The 16,234-nt window shown below is 46.9% G+C and overlaps 1 protein-coding gene across 1 annotated transcript in view; it reads left to right on the forward strand.

The window, feature by feature from the left end:
• The window catches only part of GMPR (guanosine monophosphate reductase), a 60,598-nt gene that overhangs the window by 13,164 nt on the left and 31,200 nt on the right, over positions 1-16,234 (forward strand). Inside the window, exons 3-4 of the mRNA XM_018039228.1 lie at positions 234-312; positions 5,221-5,399. Coding sequence (XP_017894717.1) covers positions 234-312; positions 5,221-5,399 — 258 coding nt within the window. The remainder of the gene's footprint in view (positions 1-233; positions 313-5,220; positions 5,400-16,234) is intronic.

A 16,234-nucleotide genomic window follows, 5' to 3' on the forward strand; every position in this document is an offset into this window, starting at 1 on the left:
CTTGAATGCTGTGTTGGCTGATGAGATTAGAATGGAAAACACGGTCCTGTGATTTCCCTGGTTACACCTTCCTCTGTTTGGGGCTCCTCGGAGCAGATTCAAAGCAAGTGAAGCGTGAATGGCTGGAACACTGGATGGTTTTGTCTTGGTGGTTTACCCTCGCCATGGAGGAAGGTGGGGCAGGGTTCCCTTGGCTTCTCGTCCTAAAGGTGCCTTGCTGTTTTGTTTCCTAGCACTCCATGTTTACAGCGATTCACAAGCATTATACCCTGGATGACTGGAAGCTCTTTGCAGCTAATCACCCAGAATGCCTCAGGTAAGACTCTACCCTGGTTATAAATGACCTTTGTTGCCCAGGAAAGGAAAGGATAGTCAAAAGGATTTGAGTTGGCAGCAGATAGACACACAGACTCCCAGGAGATAGTGAAAGACAGGGAAGCCTGGTGCCCTGTAGTCGACTTAGCAACTGAACAATAACAACAGACACACAGTCCCAGAGAGAAATTGGGGAAGGCAATAGTGAATCCCCAGCCCTTGATTGTTGCTAGGAATTTGCCAAGGAAACCTGTTCTGTACTCCTTTTTAAAAATATGATGATTTACCTATAAGGAACATATTTTTTTCCATTGGAAAGTGAAGTGTTTTGTCATGAGAGCTTGCGGAGGTCCCAGCAAGGTCAATCCTGCCAGGGATTGAGTCCATTCCAAACATGCCTTTTATCTAGACAGAAACATCTAATTATAATAAGTTATAATTGGAGCTGAATATGATGGAGCAGAATAAACAGTATGCTCTCCAGGATGACTTTAGTGAGAAAGGCAGATAGTACAAAGTGTTGGTGCAGCAGTTGGAACCCTCTGCCATGCTGGTGGGAATGTAACATGGTGCCGCTGCTTTGGAAGACAGTTCAGCAGTTTCTCAGAAGGTTCAGCATAGGAGTTACCGTATCACCTAACAATTCTATTCCTAGAATAGACCCAATAGATATAAAAATATATGTTCACACAAAATCTTATACACGGATATTGCCCATGGACTACAGACCACTAGGGTCCTCTGTCCCTGAGGATGCTCCAGGCAAGAATACTGGAGTGGATTGCCATGCCCTCCTCCAGCGGATCATCCCAACCCAGGGATCAAACCCTGGTCTCTCATGTCTCCCGCATTGCAGGCAGATTCTTTACCATCTGAACCACCAGGGAAGCCCACACAGATATTCACAGTAGCACTCTTCATGGAGCCAAATGGTGGAGACAACCCAAGTGCCCATCAGCTGATGAACAAACAAAACCTAGTATACACATAGGGTGGAATATTCAGCTAAGAAGGGCAATAAAGTATTGATTCATGCTACAACATGGATGAACCTTGGAAATGAAACTGTTCACCTCAAACTGGGACTTGGACACACACAGCTGGGACTCAAACCCAAGCAAACCCACGGTCTTTCAACTGATCTCACACCCTGGGGTTTCAGGACCTAATGAAGCTCAAGTTCTTGATGTTTCATCGCAGAAAGAATTCAGCGAGAGACAGAGTGATAGGTGTGCTGCCTGCCAAGTGGCTTCAGTTGGGTCTGACTCTTTGTGACCCCATGGACTGTAGCCCACCAGGCTCTTCTGTCCATAGGGATTTCCAGGCAAGAATACTGAGGTGAGTTGCCATGCCCTTCTCCAGGAGATCTTCCTGATCCAGGGATCAAACCCACTTCTCTTATGTCTCCTGCATTGGCGGGCAGGTCCTTTACCACTCATGCCACCTGGGAAGCCCAGAGAGATAGGTAAGAAGCGGATTTATTTGAAAGGAACACATGCCACAGGGTGTGGGCCATCTCAGAAGGCAAGAGTAGCCTTGAAAGGTGGCACTAGTGCTCAGTTGCCTCGGTTTTGTCTGACTCTTTGCAAGTCTCTGGACTGTAGCCTGACCGGCTCCCCTGTCCATGGGATTCTCCGGGAAAGGACACAGGAGTGGGTTGTCTTGCCTTTCTCAAGGGGATCTTCCCGACGCAGAGACTGAACCCACCTCTCTTACATCTGCTGCGTTGGCAGGCAGTTTCTTTTAGCACTAGCATCACCTGGGAAGTTTGAAATGTGGTGTGGTTAGCTTTTATGGGGCACTTCCCTGGTGTCTCAGTTGGTAAAGAATTTGCCTGCAATGTGGGAGACCCAAGTTTGATCCCTGGGTCAGGAAGATCCCCTGGAGAGGGGCATGGCAACCCACTCTCGTATTCTTCCCTGGAGAAATTCCATGGACAGAGGAGCCTGGCGGACTACAGTCCATGGGGTCGCAAAGAATCAGACTCGACTGAGCTGAGTGACTTAACACTTTCAACTTTGCACTTTCACTAGCTTCTATGGCTTGGGTAATTTCATAGGGTAATGAGTGGGAGGATTATTCCAACCTTTTTGGTGAGGGGGTGGAGATTTCCAGGAACCGGGCCTCTGCCAACTCTTTGGTCCTTGATGGGTGGCCTTGGAACTGTCATGGTGCTGGTGGGTGTGTCGTTTAGCTTGCCGATGTGTCACGGTGAGCATGTACTGAGGCTCAGTTTCTAGTGGAAATCTGCTCGTCCTCCATCTTGAACGCATTCGATTCTGATCAGTTGATGTTGATGGGTTCCAGCATCCTCCTGTCCATGGTTGCTCAGCAGCTAGTTGTGATTTTGATGTTCTCGCAGAAGATAAGCACACGTCCTTTTTGCTCACCATCACTGTGACGTGCTAAGTCGAATTAGTAACTGAACAACAACGGTGACCGTTTACGTTGTGTCCTTGGTCTGTGTCATTCTTTTAAAGGTCGTACCCTACCCGCTTCACTCTTGTTTCAAAAGCAGTTTGCTAAGTGAAAAAGCCAGACACAAAAAGCCTTGTATATGATTCTATTTACATGAAATGTTGAGACAAGGGAAACCTGTAGAGACGAAAGTGGATTAGTTGAGAGTGAGGGCTAAAGGGTGTGGAGATTTCTCTTGGGAGTTGATGAAATGTTCTAGAATTGATTGTGGTGACGGTTGCACAGCTCTGAATATACTAAACCCCACTAAATTGTGCACTTTAAATAGAGGAAGTGTGTGTGACTAGATCTCAATAAAGGTGTTACTGAGAACAAACAAAGGCGGTTTGAAAGTAATAAAGGCCCCAGTAGAACACGCCAGTCTTTGATCCTGCGTGTTGATCCTGGCACCCTTGGTGGTCCTGCGTCCATGCCAAAGAGACATCTCTACACTGGAGGTGATTTCCTCCACGATCAGATCATCTGGATTGGAAAGTGACTTCATATTGTACTGATTTTGAAGTTAGACTAGTTTCTGGCCATTTTTCTTTGCTGTGCCATGGCTGTGTGTGGGTTTTGATTGGCGAGGAGGTGGTTTCAGAGGTAAAACAGTTCTGGCTCACACTTGAGTCTTTTCTTTTTGGCATAATTTATTCTAATGGATTATCTCTGTTTCACCTTCTCCCCCTCTCCTCTGGAGGAAGTTTGGGGAGCGTAAGTTTCCAGCAGCGCACTGTGAATCAGAACCGTGGCTTTCATTACCAAGGGCGATCGTTCCGCTTACTACCCCACTGCCACCGAAGTTAAAGCTCATTAAAAAGGGTACTGAGAGAAACGTAACCAGTCTCCAGTTCCACCTGCCAAACTTGAACAGAAATAAAGATTAGAAAGATAGCAGAGCTGAGTGGGAGGGAAAGAACCTGTGGACCTGGGGCACCAGTTTGACTGTCCTGGGGAGTGAAGGTGGGAGTCAGTATGTATCACATTACCAGTAGGTTTACACTCAGTCTGCGGAGTGTAGCTACACCGTTGTGATTTGCGGCTTGGGGAGAGTAGCAAAGGATAGTAAGATGTGCTGCTCGCCGGCAGCTTATAGTTTAGAGGTGTGAGTTAAAATATTGAATTTGCAAATTTTAAATTTATAAAAAATACGCATGTCATAGAAGGTGAGACGCTAACTCTGGGCACAGTCCCACGGGCTAGTTTTAACGAGGCATAAACTGCTAAAACCCACAGAGCAGATTTTGAGAGCTGCAGAGGGGTGGGTTGGAGGCACGGGTGCTGAGGAAGGTTGGGGGAGAGGGTATCACGGAGGAGGAGGTGGCGGCATCAGATGGAAACACGTCCCAGCACAGACAGGAAGGATCCTTTCAGTTGCGTTCATTCTTGTGCTTTGGGACATTTTGTCTTTTTTGTTGGAGACGTTAACATTTGTATGTCATTTTTCTTCTCTCTCTCTTTTTAAATATTTAGTTATTTGGCTGCACTGGATCTTAGTTGCATCGTGTGGGATCTAGTTCCCCTGACCAGGGATTGACCTTGGACCTCCTGCACTGCGAGAGCACAGTTCGCATGTTGTGATATTGTTGTATTGGGAGTAAAAATGAGAACAGGAAGGAGTTTTATCAGGGAGGTTTTAGACATCTTTCCCTCTCTCTTCCCCGACCCCCATCTCAGTGGGATGCTCAGGGTAACAGCCACAGCTTTGGCATGAGGAACCCGAGCAGACTGGCCACCCTGTTTCTCCTTGCCTCTCCTCTGCTCCAAGAGGAGAAATTGCACCAGTCACTCCATGGTTCTGCGTCCCATGTGGCGTTGCTGTTCAGTTGCCAAGTCGTGTCCGACTCTTTGTAACCTCATGGACTACAGCATGCCAGCCTTCCCTGTCCCTCACCATCTCCCAGAGTTTACCCTGGTTCATGTCCATTGACTCGATGATGCTATCCAACTATCTCATCCTCTGCCATCCCCTTCTCCTTCTGCCTTCAGTCTTTGCCAGCATCAGGGTCTTTCCCAAGACTGGCTCTTCACATCAGGTGGCCAAAGTATTGAAGCTTCAGCATCAGTCCTTCCAATGAGTATTCAAGGTTGATTTCCTTTAAGATCGATTGGTTTGATGGCCACGTGGAAAGCTTGAGGAAATTAAACAAAAGCCATGGATGAGATTGTGTGGCCAAGGCGCAGGGCTCAGTTTAGTGTTTATATGCAGTTTAGCGTTTATATGCAGTTTAGTGTTGGAAAAGACAACGGTCAGTTTCGATAACTGACCATGAGAATCTCCTTTGCCTCTGCTGCCGCAGGTTTCTTGAGCTGGTTCGCTGTGTGTATGATCAGGGTGAACCTCAGACGGGCACGATACTGTCCCCAGAACTGGAGGGTGGATGGAGGCAGGGTCTGGCCTCTGAATGCCACTTACCGTTCCTGTCTTACGCCTCTTGGTTTATTTGATACAGCATGTAGCCGTGAGTTCGGGCAGTGGGAAGAATGATCTGGAAAAGATGAGCAACATCCTGGAAGCTGTGCCGCAGGTTAAGTTTATTTGCCTGGATGTGGCCAATGGGTACTCGGAACACTTTGTGGAGTTCGTGAAGCTGGTCCGGTCCAGATTTCCAGAACATACCATCATGGTAAGTGTGATGGGATGACCCTCTAGATGGGGAAGCAGAGAAGAGTTACAGGGTGTGTTGGGAGAGCTGTGTTCTCTTGGGAGCTTTTGGTGCCTTCTTTCTAGAAGAATAGTTGAGAATCAGTGGGAAAAGCACGGGCAGCAGCTGCAAAGATCTGGAAAGTGGCTCCACTATAAAAAGTAAAATCCAGATCAACGCCGTAGGGTGTTGGCTCCTTGTCTCTGCTAAATATCATCAAGTGTTTTGTACCATGTGAGACCTTTAAACCAAGGTGTATGTCACTGCTTAACAGAGTCTATTAAAAAAATAAAAACAACACAGTTGGCTTTCTCTTTATCATATTTGTCATCTCTGCGCCGCTCTCCTTGCTAGTAAAGTCTGCTGTGAGAGTTGAAATCCACAATATGAACATTTCACAATAGTCAGCTATTTGCAAATCAATTGGTGTATTGTTTTATCTAGGATCTTTATCTTTGAACTTTCCTACCTTTTGAGGGGGTTATTGTTACTAATTTTTAACACCATTACTGGTGAGAATGTATATCTGTTATCGTTGGGACACAGATTTATAGAAGAATGAACTAGAAGCTTTAGGGTTAAATTTGGGCTTCTGGAAAATCTATATTGTAATTATGTATCTTTATTGGTCTTAATTAACATGGTGATTATTGATTGACCACTAGATAATTTACCTAACTCTCCTTTTATAAGTTTTTTTGAACCCAGTTCTTTTCTAAAATTTATTTTATTGTATAGTGGATTTACAATGTTGTGTTAATTTCTGCTCTACAACAAAGTGCTTTAGTTATACATATGTGCATATATACATTTTTTCATAGTCTTTCTTGTTATGGTATATCATGAGATGTTGAATATAGTTCCCTGCGCTATACCGTAGAAGCTTGTTGTTTATCCACTCTGTACATATAGTTTGCATCTGCTAATCCCAAACTCCCAAACCATCCTTCCTTAGCCCCTCTTCTACCCTGACAAGCACAAGTCTGTTCTCTATGTCTTCCTTTTACAAATTTTTAATTTATCTTCACATTTCATCATTTTAAGGAAGGTATTTCTGTTGACAAAGCTAAATCACCTGTGAAGGATTTCCAAAACATTTTAAAAATATATTTTTATTTAGTTCTGGGTGTGCTGGGTCTTTGCTGCTGCTCAGACTTTGCTGTAGTTGCTGCCAGTGGGAGCTACTCTCTAGTTGCGTTGCACGAGCTTCTCACTGTGGTGGCTTCTTTTCTTGTGGAGCACGGGCTCTAGGGAATGTGGGCTCAGTAGTTGCAGCTCTCGGGCTCCAGAGCAAAGGCTCAGTAGTTGTGGCGCTCGGCCTTAGTTGCTCCATAGCATGTGGGATCTTCCTGGACCAGGGATTGAACCTGTGTCTCCCGTATTGGCAGGTGGATTCTTTACCACTGAGCCACCAGGGCAGCACCCTGCCCCCCCCCGCCCCCACCAAATTTTTGAGATAAGTATTTTTATGCTTTCCAATCAAGTGAGAAGAAAGCATCAAGTATTGTTCCAAGGTCAACCAGCTGTACCATGTTTGAAGCTGGGGGGCGGGGGAACAGCAAGATTCATTTCACCCTCATCATAGTGCTGCCAGCATTGTTGTGTTTTGATGAAGAAACACCATTTGTTGAGTTCCTCTCATGTCTTTCAGAAGGTAGAGATTTCACCTGCAATGCAGGAGATGGAAGTTCAATCCCTTGAGAAGGGAATGACAATGAACTCCAGTTTTCTTGCCTGGAGAATCCCATGGACAGAGAAGCCTGGCAGACCACGGTCCATGGGGTTGCAAAGAGTCAGACACGACTGAGTGACAAACACTTTCACTCCCATGTTTCAGGAGGCTTCCTTCTGTTCTTTTTCTTTACATCATCTCTGTGAAGAGTAGGAACTGTTGTCCCAAGTTTATTGCAGATGAGAAATCCTTATTCCTGATCCTTCGACTTTGGGATTTTCACAGGCTCACACCCTTGTGAGTGTGGCACACCCTGTGGCGTGGTGGAGCTGGGGTTTGAGGTCAGGGCGGTCAGAATTCAGAGTCCAGGCTCTGCCCCTGGAGACCTGCAAACATGCCCCATCCTTGCTAACTTTACTGATGAAGCTCCCTCCTTCCACTGGGCCATACACGTGACCAGTTTCCTATTTCTCAGTCCTGAGCTGGGCAGCTTCCTCAGGCTCCTGTCATCACCCAGCAAGGCGTATATATCTAGTCCTGAGGCCCCAGCTGGCTCCTCTGCCCCTAGTCACCTGTGGCAACAGAGGAATGAGAAAGCTGGCCTCCCGGGAGGGCAGACGCCCTCTCCCCTCAGCTGGGACCTGGGAGCCCTGCAAACATTTGGTGTTAAACACAAACTCTGTGCAGCGATGACTGGGATGGTAGGAAGAGCAGGACAAATATTTGAGCAGGAGGAGGCCTTCATTGATTCCTTCTGGTGAGTACTTCTGGGTTGCTGTTGATGTTTCCTCTGATCTGAGGTAGTGGGATCTAGATCTTTCCAGATCATTCTAGTTCACCTCCTGTAGTTAGGGACCAGAAATTACACTTTTTGAATGAAGCAACCTAGTGGCTCTACTTTTTTGTTTTGGATAATTGATGTATTCTGTTGTGAAATATGACATACATAAAAACAAGTGCACAAAACACGGGTGTTTAATAAACAGTCATAAAAGCAGGGGCCCTTCAGCATACCTGTACTCTGCGGCCCCTCTTCCCACCTCAGACAAAAGCCCCACCCTTCCTGGTGCTCTTTTCCTTCCTCGAGTGTCCCTGATTTTGCCATCTACCAATGCATTCCTAAAGGACACCACTGAATTTGCCTATTTTTGAACCTCATATAAATGGAGATTCTACTGCATATTTTCTGGGTCTTTGCCTCTGTAGTCCATTGCGATGGCCCACATTGTTTCATGGAAGCTGTGGGGTCATATACCGTTCCTGGGGTGAATCTTAATCCCGTTTTCCAGGCGCCTCCCTTGCTCTTGACCTCTTGCTCTGCTTCGATGCTGGTTGTACCAGCATTAACATCACTGAGGGTCCCGGATGTCAGTGTGGCCACATGAGCAACATGATTCGGCTGAACCACGTTGGGGACATCACCTACCTTCTGAAGCTCATTCTTCTCCCCTGTGAAAAGCTGGTCAAGATAAAAATGGTTGGAGCATCATCATGGGGATCAGATGGGCTGATGGGAAGGGTGCAGTAGTCACCCAGTGGCAGGTGGGCAAGTACCACTGAGTGACTGAGCATGTGCGCTGGGAACTGAACCAGAGGTGGAAGGCTGATGGAGAAAAGAAATGGGGGTGGGATGAGGGGGTGTATATTGGTTTTAAGAAGAAGGAGACAACATGAGCCACTTTTTGAAATAAGGATAGTGAGAGCAGTAATGCCCCAGCGCCCCAGAGCTTCCAGTGCACCCTGCCTACAGTTGCTGGTGAGTTTTAGCTCACAGCTGGCTGTACCTAGGGCTGAGCGGGCTGCCTGTTGTGGAGCCTGGCTTCCAGCTCCAGGGAGAGGAGCAGGGGAGATGGGCGGTACAGGAAGGAGGCGGGCTGGCAGGGCAGGGAAAGGGCGCCAGGCCTAGTGCAGTGCCCAGGGGCTGCTGGGGTAGGGGTGAGGCGGGGAGAGGGAAAGTGACACTGAGTTCCCACGCCCCCTGGGCACCCAGGGGTGCTGAGCCACACAGAGGCCCCACCTGCTTTGTGCCTCTTCCCCGGGGAGGCGGGGTGGGTGGGGGGTGCGGGGTGATGCTTTTCAGCATTCCTCTGCAGCGCCTGCCGACTGCCCAGGGGGCGTATTCCCAGTGTTGGCATTGGTCTCCCCAGGGATGAGCAGGAGGCTCTAGCCTTTCTCCCCCGGCTGCTTTACCTACATTGACTCCTCAGGTTCACGTGGAAACCTCCAGTATTCTTAACACCGTTGGTCTTTAGGAAGATAATTTTTCTCATGGTATTTGGAGGCATTGTGAGGATGCGCTTGTCCACTGATGGGGAACTGAAAGGTAGATAACTCGGGGGATGCTGAGTGCTGTCCTGATGGTTACTCTGCAGTGAACGGAAGGGCAGCTCAGAAGCGTCTTGGCAGAGCCCCAGTTCCAGGCTTGCTGCTCCCATTGCCCAGCACATCTGGGATTCACGTGGACCCTTTGCTTCTTACCTTTCACCTAAGGAAAGCACCGCTGCAGGTCAGGAGGGAGGAAGCAGGGATGTTTAGAGAACGTCACTGGCAGAAAAGGGTCTTGTGAAGGTGCTGGGTGTTAGAGTGTGACAAGTCCTCTGGGCCTCTGCCTGGTGGCTTTCCGAGAGGAATGGGAATGGTGTGTTCTTGGGTGGATTCCAGAGACTGTGGAAAGAGGCGCTAGCAACGACCAGGCATTTGTCTTTTATGATAACTGGTGCTCAAGTAAGGCTAAGAGCACCTACTTTAGTTGGGAGGCTTCAGCTTAGAGGGGTCAAGAAACTTTTTGATGTTCACGCAGCCAGTGAGAGGTGGGACTGAGCTAAAGAGTGTGTCCCCAGGGTCTGGAATCCCCCTTTCCAGGCTCCCCCCCCCATTACACCCTGCTGCAGCCAGACCCCCTACCAGCTCAGGCTCCTTGTGACCGAGAGGTTCCTGTGTGGGGTCTCTTGTGTATGTTTAGTCGTGTCCAACCCTATGGACTGTAGCCCACCAGGCTCCTCTGTCCATTCAATTTTCCAGGCAAGAACACTGGAGTGGGTTGCCATTTCCTCCTCCAGGGACTCTTCCCAACCTAGGGATTAAACCCACAGTGTCCCGTGTCTCCTGCGTTGGCAGGCAGATTCTTTACCACGAGAGCCGCCTGTGAAACCCAGGTTGGGTCCGGGAAGTGCTTTTGTGCTGGTGGCTCTTTCTGATCTGGCCCTGAGGACACAGGCTTGTGACACCTAATCTGTTCAGAGAAGACTAGCTCTGCTCCCCTGGGGAATGTCAAGTCAGCCACTGTTGGCAAACCCTGGGAAGCTGTGGGCACGTCCTTGGCCTTTCTGTGTGTGGCCACTGGCTCAGGCACCTGTCTGGATCCTTTCTCCAGCATTTCATGGTCAGATAAGGTTCTGAGTCACATGGAGGCCCTACCTGCTCTATGCCTCTTCCTGGGGAGGTGAGAGGATGGGGGCGGGTGATGCTCTTCAGTGTTCTTGAAGGTGGCAGCTGTGGGCACCCTAATTTATCTCCCTGAAGCGCAGACACCCTCTCAGGCCAAGTTAGCCTAGATTTTCTGGTTCATCCTCTCTTTGGAACCAGCGTCAACTGAAACTGCGGCAGAAGCTAGGAAGGGCCCCCAAGATTCGGCTGATGTGTGCCTTTGAGAGTCACGCAGTAAATTTGGTTGCTTGTGTTTTTCATGTGAAAGGTGGTTATTGCCTTGGTGGCATCTCCTATTCCCTGGAATGCCCGGTAAATAGAGGGATATCCTTGGGTGCATGGGGGAAGTCTCCGGTATTAATGTTCTAGCACTTTCTGTTAGGAGTTGGCCCTCAGGCCAGATTCAGTCTGCTGCTGTTGGCTTGTTGTTCAGTTGCTCAGTCCTATCCGACTCTTTGTGACCCCATGGACTGCAGCACGCCAGGCTTCCCTGTTCTTTGCTGTCTCTTGGAGTTTGCTCAAACTCATGTTCATCGAGCTGATGATGCCATCCAACCATCTCATCCTCTGTCATCGCCTTCTCCTTCTGCCCTCAGCCTTTCCCAGCATCAGGGTCTTGTCCAATGAGTCAGCTGTTTGCATCAGGTGGCCAAAGTATTGAAGCTTCAGCATCAACATCAGTCCTTCCATTGAATATTCAGGGTTGATTTCCTTTAGAATTGACTTGTCTGATCTTGCAGTCCAAGGGACTCTCAAGAGTCTTCTCCAGCACCACCATTCAAAAGCATCATTTCTTCTGCACTCAGTATTCTTTATGATCCAACTCTCACATCCGTACATGACTACTGGAAAAACCATAGCTTTGACTAGACGGACCTTTGTAGGCAGAATGATGTCTCTGATTTTTAATATGCTGTCTAGGTTTGCCATAGCTTTTCTTCCCAGGAGCGAGCGTCTTTTAATTGCAAGACTGCAGTCACCATCTGCAGTGATTTTGGAGCCCAAGAAAATAAAGTCTGTCACTGTTTCCATTGTTTCCCCATCTATCTGCCATGAAGTGATGGGACCGGATGCCATGATCTTAGTTTTCTGCATGTTGAGCTTTAAGCCAGCTTTTTCACTCTCCTCTTTCACTTTCATCAAGAGGCTCTTTAGTTCCTCTTCTCTTTCTACCATTAGGGTGGTGTCATCTGCATCCAACCATCTCATCTGAAGTGAAGTGAAGTCACTCAGTCGTGTCTGACTCTTTGCGACCCCGTGGACTGTAGCCTATCAGGCTGCTCTGTCCATGGGATTCTCCAGGCAAGAATACTGGAGTGGGTTGCCATTTCCTTCTCCACTGCATATCTGATGTTATTGAGGTTATTGATATTTCTCCCGACAATCTTGATTCCAGCTTGTGCTTCATCCAGCCTGGCATTTCTCATGATGTACTCTGCATGTGAGCTAAATAAGCAGGGTGACAATATATAGCCTCGATGTACCTCCCCTTGACTTGACTTCCCCAATTTGGAACCAGTCTGTTGTTCAATGTCTGGTTCTAACTGTTACTTCTTGACCTGCATGCAGGTTTCACAGGAGACAGGTAAGTTGGTCTGGTATTCCCATCTCTTTTTAAGAATTTTCCACAGTTTGTTGTGATCCACACAAAGGCTTTAGCATAGTCGATGAAGCAGAAGTAGATATTTTTCTCGAATTCTCTTGCTTTTTCTATAATCCAGCAGATATTGGCAATTTGATCTCTGGTTCCTCTGCCTTTTCTAAATCCAGCTCGTACATCTGTAAGTTCTCAGTTCAGATACTACTGAAACCTAACTTGAAGGATTTTAAGCGTTACCTTGCTAGAATGTGAGATGAGTGCAATTGTGCAGTAGTTTGAACATTCCTTGGCATTGCCCTTCTTTGGGATTGGAATGAAAGCTGACCTTTTCCAGTCCTGTGGCTGCTGCTGAGCTTTCCACATTTTCTCATTCTACAGAAAGGATTTTTCTTGGCAAAAGACTTCCGAAGAGCCAGTAAAAACTGGGTAGAAACTTACTGTTTAATGGGTACAAAATTTCAGTTTGGGATGATGAAGAAGTTCTGGAGATGGATATTGGTGAAGTTCCTTTGTAAACCTTCCGGTGACAAGGACAGGTGGGTCTGATCAGCCCCGCTTTATAGCAGGATAAATGGAGACTTGGAGTGGATATGATTTTCTTCAAATTACCCAGTGAGTGGGAGGGCCTTCGGTCAGCCCCAGCTTTCTGAAGTTATCTTACCATAGATGTCTGGGTCCAAAGGAGAACTGGAAGAATTGGGGTTGGTTTTTGCCCAGAGGACTTTTTAATTTATTTTTAAAAGGTTTCTTTTTTTTTTTTTTTTTCTAATTTAATTTTTGGCTGTGCTGGGTCTTGGTTGCTGCGCGGGCTTTTCTCTAGCTGTGGCTGGCGGACATCTCATTGTGGTGGCTTCTCCTATAGCAGAGCTGAGCTCTAGGGTGCTCAGGCTACAGCACTTGTGGCACAGAAGCTTAGTCAGTTCTCAGCCTGTGGGATCTTCCTGGACCAGGGATGGAAGCCACGTCTCCTGTGTTGGCAGGGGCTTCTTAACCACTGAGCCACCAGGGAGGCCCCTAGAGGCCTTTCTTAAACGGTACACAAGTGCGTGAAATGTTCGTGTTGTTCCTTTTGTGTGTTCTCTGGGTCCTCCCACCTGCCCTGGACTCGGAGGAGCAGGAGGTGGTGCCCAGACAGTGCTTGGCCTCCCTGGGGCGAGGGGGGCCTCACAGAAACCTCCGCCTGTCTGCTCTGGGACCCAGCTAGGGTCTGCAGCTTCTATTTGTCCTGGCTGCCCCCGTCATGACCAGGCCGGACGTACTGCCAACTTCTGAGCCTCTGGTATCCACTCCCCACAGGAGCTGTTTCTGGCCAAGATAAGCCGACTGCTCACTAATTACCCCCGGCCAACTACCCCGCCCCCCCACCCCAGCGCATCCCACCCCGAGCCCGCTGCTGCCTGCGCTGTGGGCTGGGCTTCCCCCAGAGCCTAACCACACTCCTGGGGCCTCTCGCATTTCTGAACTTGACTTCTTTCAGCTTTTGTGTTTGCCCATCTTGGTTTCAAACTTGGATTGGTGTTTGTTCCTGCAAGGGAACACTCACCGTCCTCGCCTAGTCATCAGCATCCTTGTTCTGTGGTCCTCGGGCTGGAGGCTTTTTGTCATCAGTCTGGGTTTTTCCACACTCAGTCCTCTTTGTGGTGCCCGCTTCTGGTTCAGGAGCCCTGAAGGCAGCTCGGAGGGGATGGGGACACCTGGGGAGCCCCTGGGCTCTTAATGGCATCAGCTCCCTCCACACTTTTAACCTTATCTTCACCTCACATGGTTATACTTGCTATGTCCATCTGAGGTGATTTGAATTGACTTATTTGGTATAAAGTGAACCCTTTTAAACTGGTCTGTAGGCAGTACCAGAATGGAGAGAAAAATCCACAATGAAAGTGAAACCTTGTAGGGAGCTTCGAGTAGCTTCTTTAGGTGTTTTATTTTTAACTTCTAATTAATTTTTATTTGTAAAATCTATTTTGAATTTTTAGCAAGTCAACCAGGGAGGAAGAATGAGGGCTTGGGGTGCTGTTTCTTGGGTTCCTGTGTGTGTGCTAAGCCACTTCAGTTGTGTCTGACTCTTTGCGACCCTATGCACTGTATCTGCCATGCTCCTCTGTCCATGGGATTCTCCAGGGAAGAGTACTGCAGTCGGTTGCCATGCCTTCTTCCAGGGCAATCTTCCCAACCCAGGGACCAAACCTGTGTCTTCTGCAGCTCCTGCACTGCAGGCAGATTCTTTACCACTGAGCCACCAGGGAAGCCCTTCTTGGGTTCCTACTAAGTTCTTTTCCAGGTTCAGAGTTGTATACTTAGAAGAAAATAAAAACCCTAAGAAAACAGAAACTATAACTTTCAATTGTAAAAGTAATGCAGTTTCTACTGTCAAATCCAAGAAATTGTAAGGAATTACTGATAAGAGTCAGAATATTCCCTCACCAGGACATGTTTTATCAGCATTTTGGTATACATTTCCATCTATAGATATACTTGTTTAACAAAACTGAGATCTTACTATTTCCTTCTGTTTCTCCTAACATTATACTGAAAGCATTTAAGCATTTTCCCATGGCATCAAACCAATCTTATAAACATCACATGGGTTGGCCAGAGATTGTCGAACCATTCCCATTTGGGGAAATATATTTGCAGTTTTGCACTGTTAACAATAATACATGTTTGTAGTTAAATCTTTGACCTCATCCATAATTATTGCCTTGAGAGAAAATCCTGGAAGTTATTGGATCAAAGGATATATATACTTTTCATTTCTGTATATGGGCAGATTATTTTCTAGGAAAACTTGTACTGGAGTAGGCATTCCACTGGCAGAGAATGAGTGTCTGTTTTCAGCATTTAGTTTTTATAATCACTGACAATTTGTTAAGTGAAAAGTGGTACCTTGCTGATATCTTCATTGAAATTTGATTGCTGGTGAAGGTTAAACACTTTCCCTGTGTTTATTGCCCACTTTTATTTCTCTCATTAGTTCATGTCCTTCAGAAGTTATTCTATGCAGTACTTGCATTTTTCTTGTAGATTTGGAAAAGCTCTCATAATGTTAGTCTTCTTCATAATTGTGAATCTTTTTCTCCACCAGGCTGTTTATTAGTTTTGTTGATTATATGCATGAGTGTGTGTTTATGCAGGTTTTTAACTTTCATGTAGACAGATCTGTCTTTATGTTTTTTCACTTGTATGTGTATTACAAGTATTCAAAATTTTCCTCCAAATCTGGGAGGAGACAACTTTCAATTTATCTGAAGCTTATTTTGGTGCAAGGTATGAGTGATAATCCATATCTGTTTCCAAAAGATCCCTTCCCCCCAAATTTCAATATTTCCGTCTATTGGAATATTGTTCCTTTCCTCTGTGACGTGAAACGCCATGTACTGTATTCTCATATGTTCCTATCCTTTCTCTGGGCTAACATTTTCCATTGTCAAATGCTGTTGGGATTAAAGTAACTTTGAGCCATCCTCATCACCCCTTTTGAAGATCCTTTTATACAAAGTTAAAAGTCACTTCGTCTAGGTGGAGAAAGAAAAATTCCCCTTGGAATTAATTCAATGAAAAGACACTTTGGGGGCTTCAATGCCAAAAAACAAGTTGTATGAGTTAGGGATGCACTACCCAAAATAAGACTTTGCACAGCTGTGAAAATTCAGACAGGCATCCTGCCAAGTATTCTATGTACTAACTGAAGAATCCACAGGCCAGTGAGTTGTAATAAAAAGGGCTATTTTTATGTTCCCAGGCTCCTGCAGTGAAAGAACATGCACTGTTTTCAAACCAGATGCATCCTTCTGGTTTTTAGTTTCTACCACTTCCTGGCTTATGGGTTTATTCTTAGGACCACAGTTTCATGTTGTTCTGAAATGAAGTATGTACCAGTCCCCAAGGTGCCTAGGGTTCATCTGCCTTTTCATATCTCAGTGGGAACCACTGACCCTATGATGGGTTTAGTTCAACCCAGTCGTTCAGTCATGTCTGACTCTTTGCAACCCCATGGACTGCAGCATGCCAGGCCTCCCTGCCCATCACCAACTCCTGGAGCTTGCTCAAACTCATGTCCATCAAGTCAGTGATACCATCCAAGCATCTCATCTTCTGTTGTCCCCTTCTCCCGCCTTC

This window comes from Capra hircus, chromosome 23 (assembly GCF_001704415.2).
Source record: "Capra hircus breed San Clemente chromosome 23, ASM170441v1, whole genome shotgun sequence".
NCBI classification, from domain to species: domain Eukaryota; kingdom Metazoa; phylum Chordata; class Mammalia; order Artiodactyla; family Bovidae; genus Capra; species Capra hircus.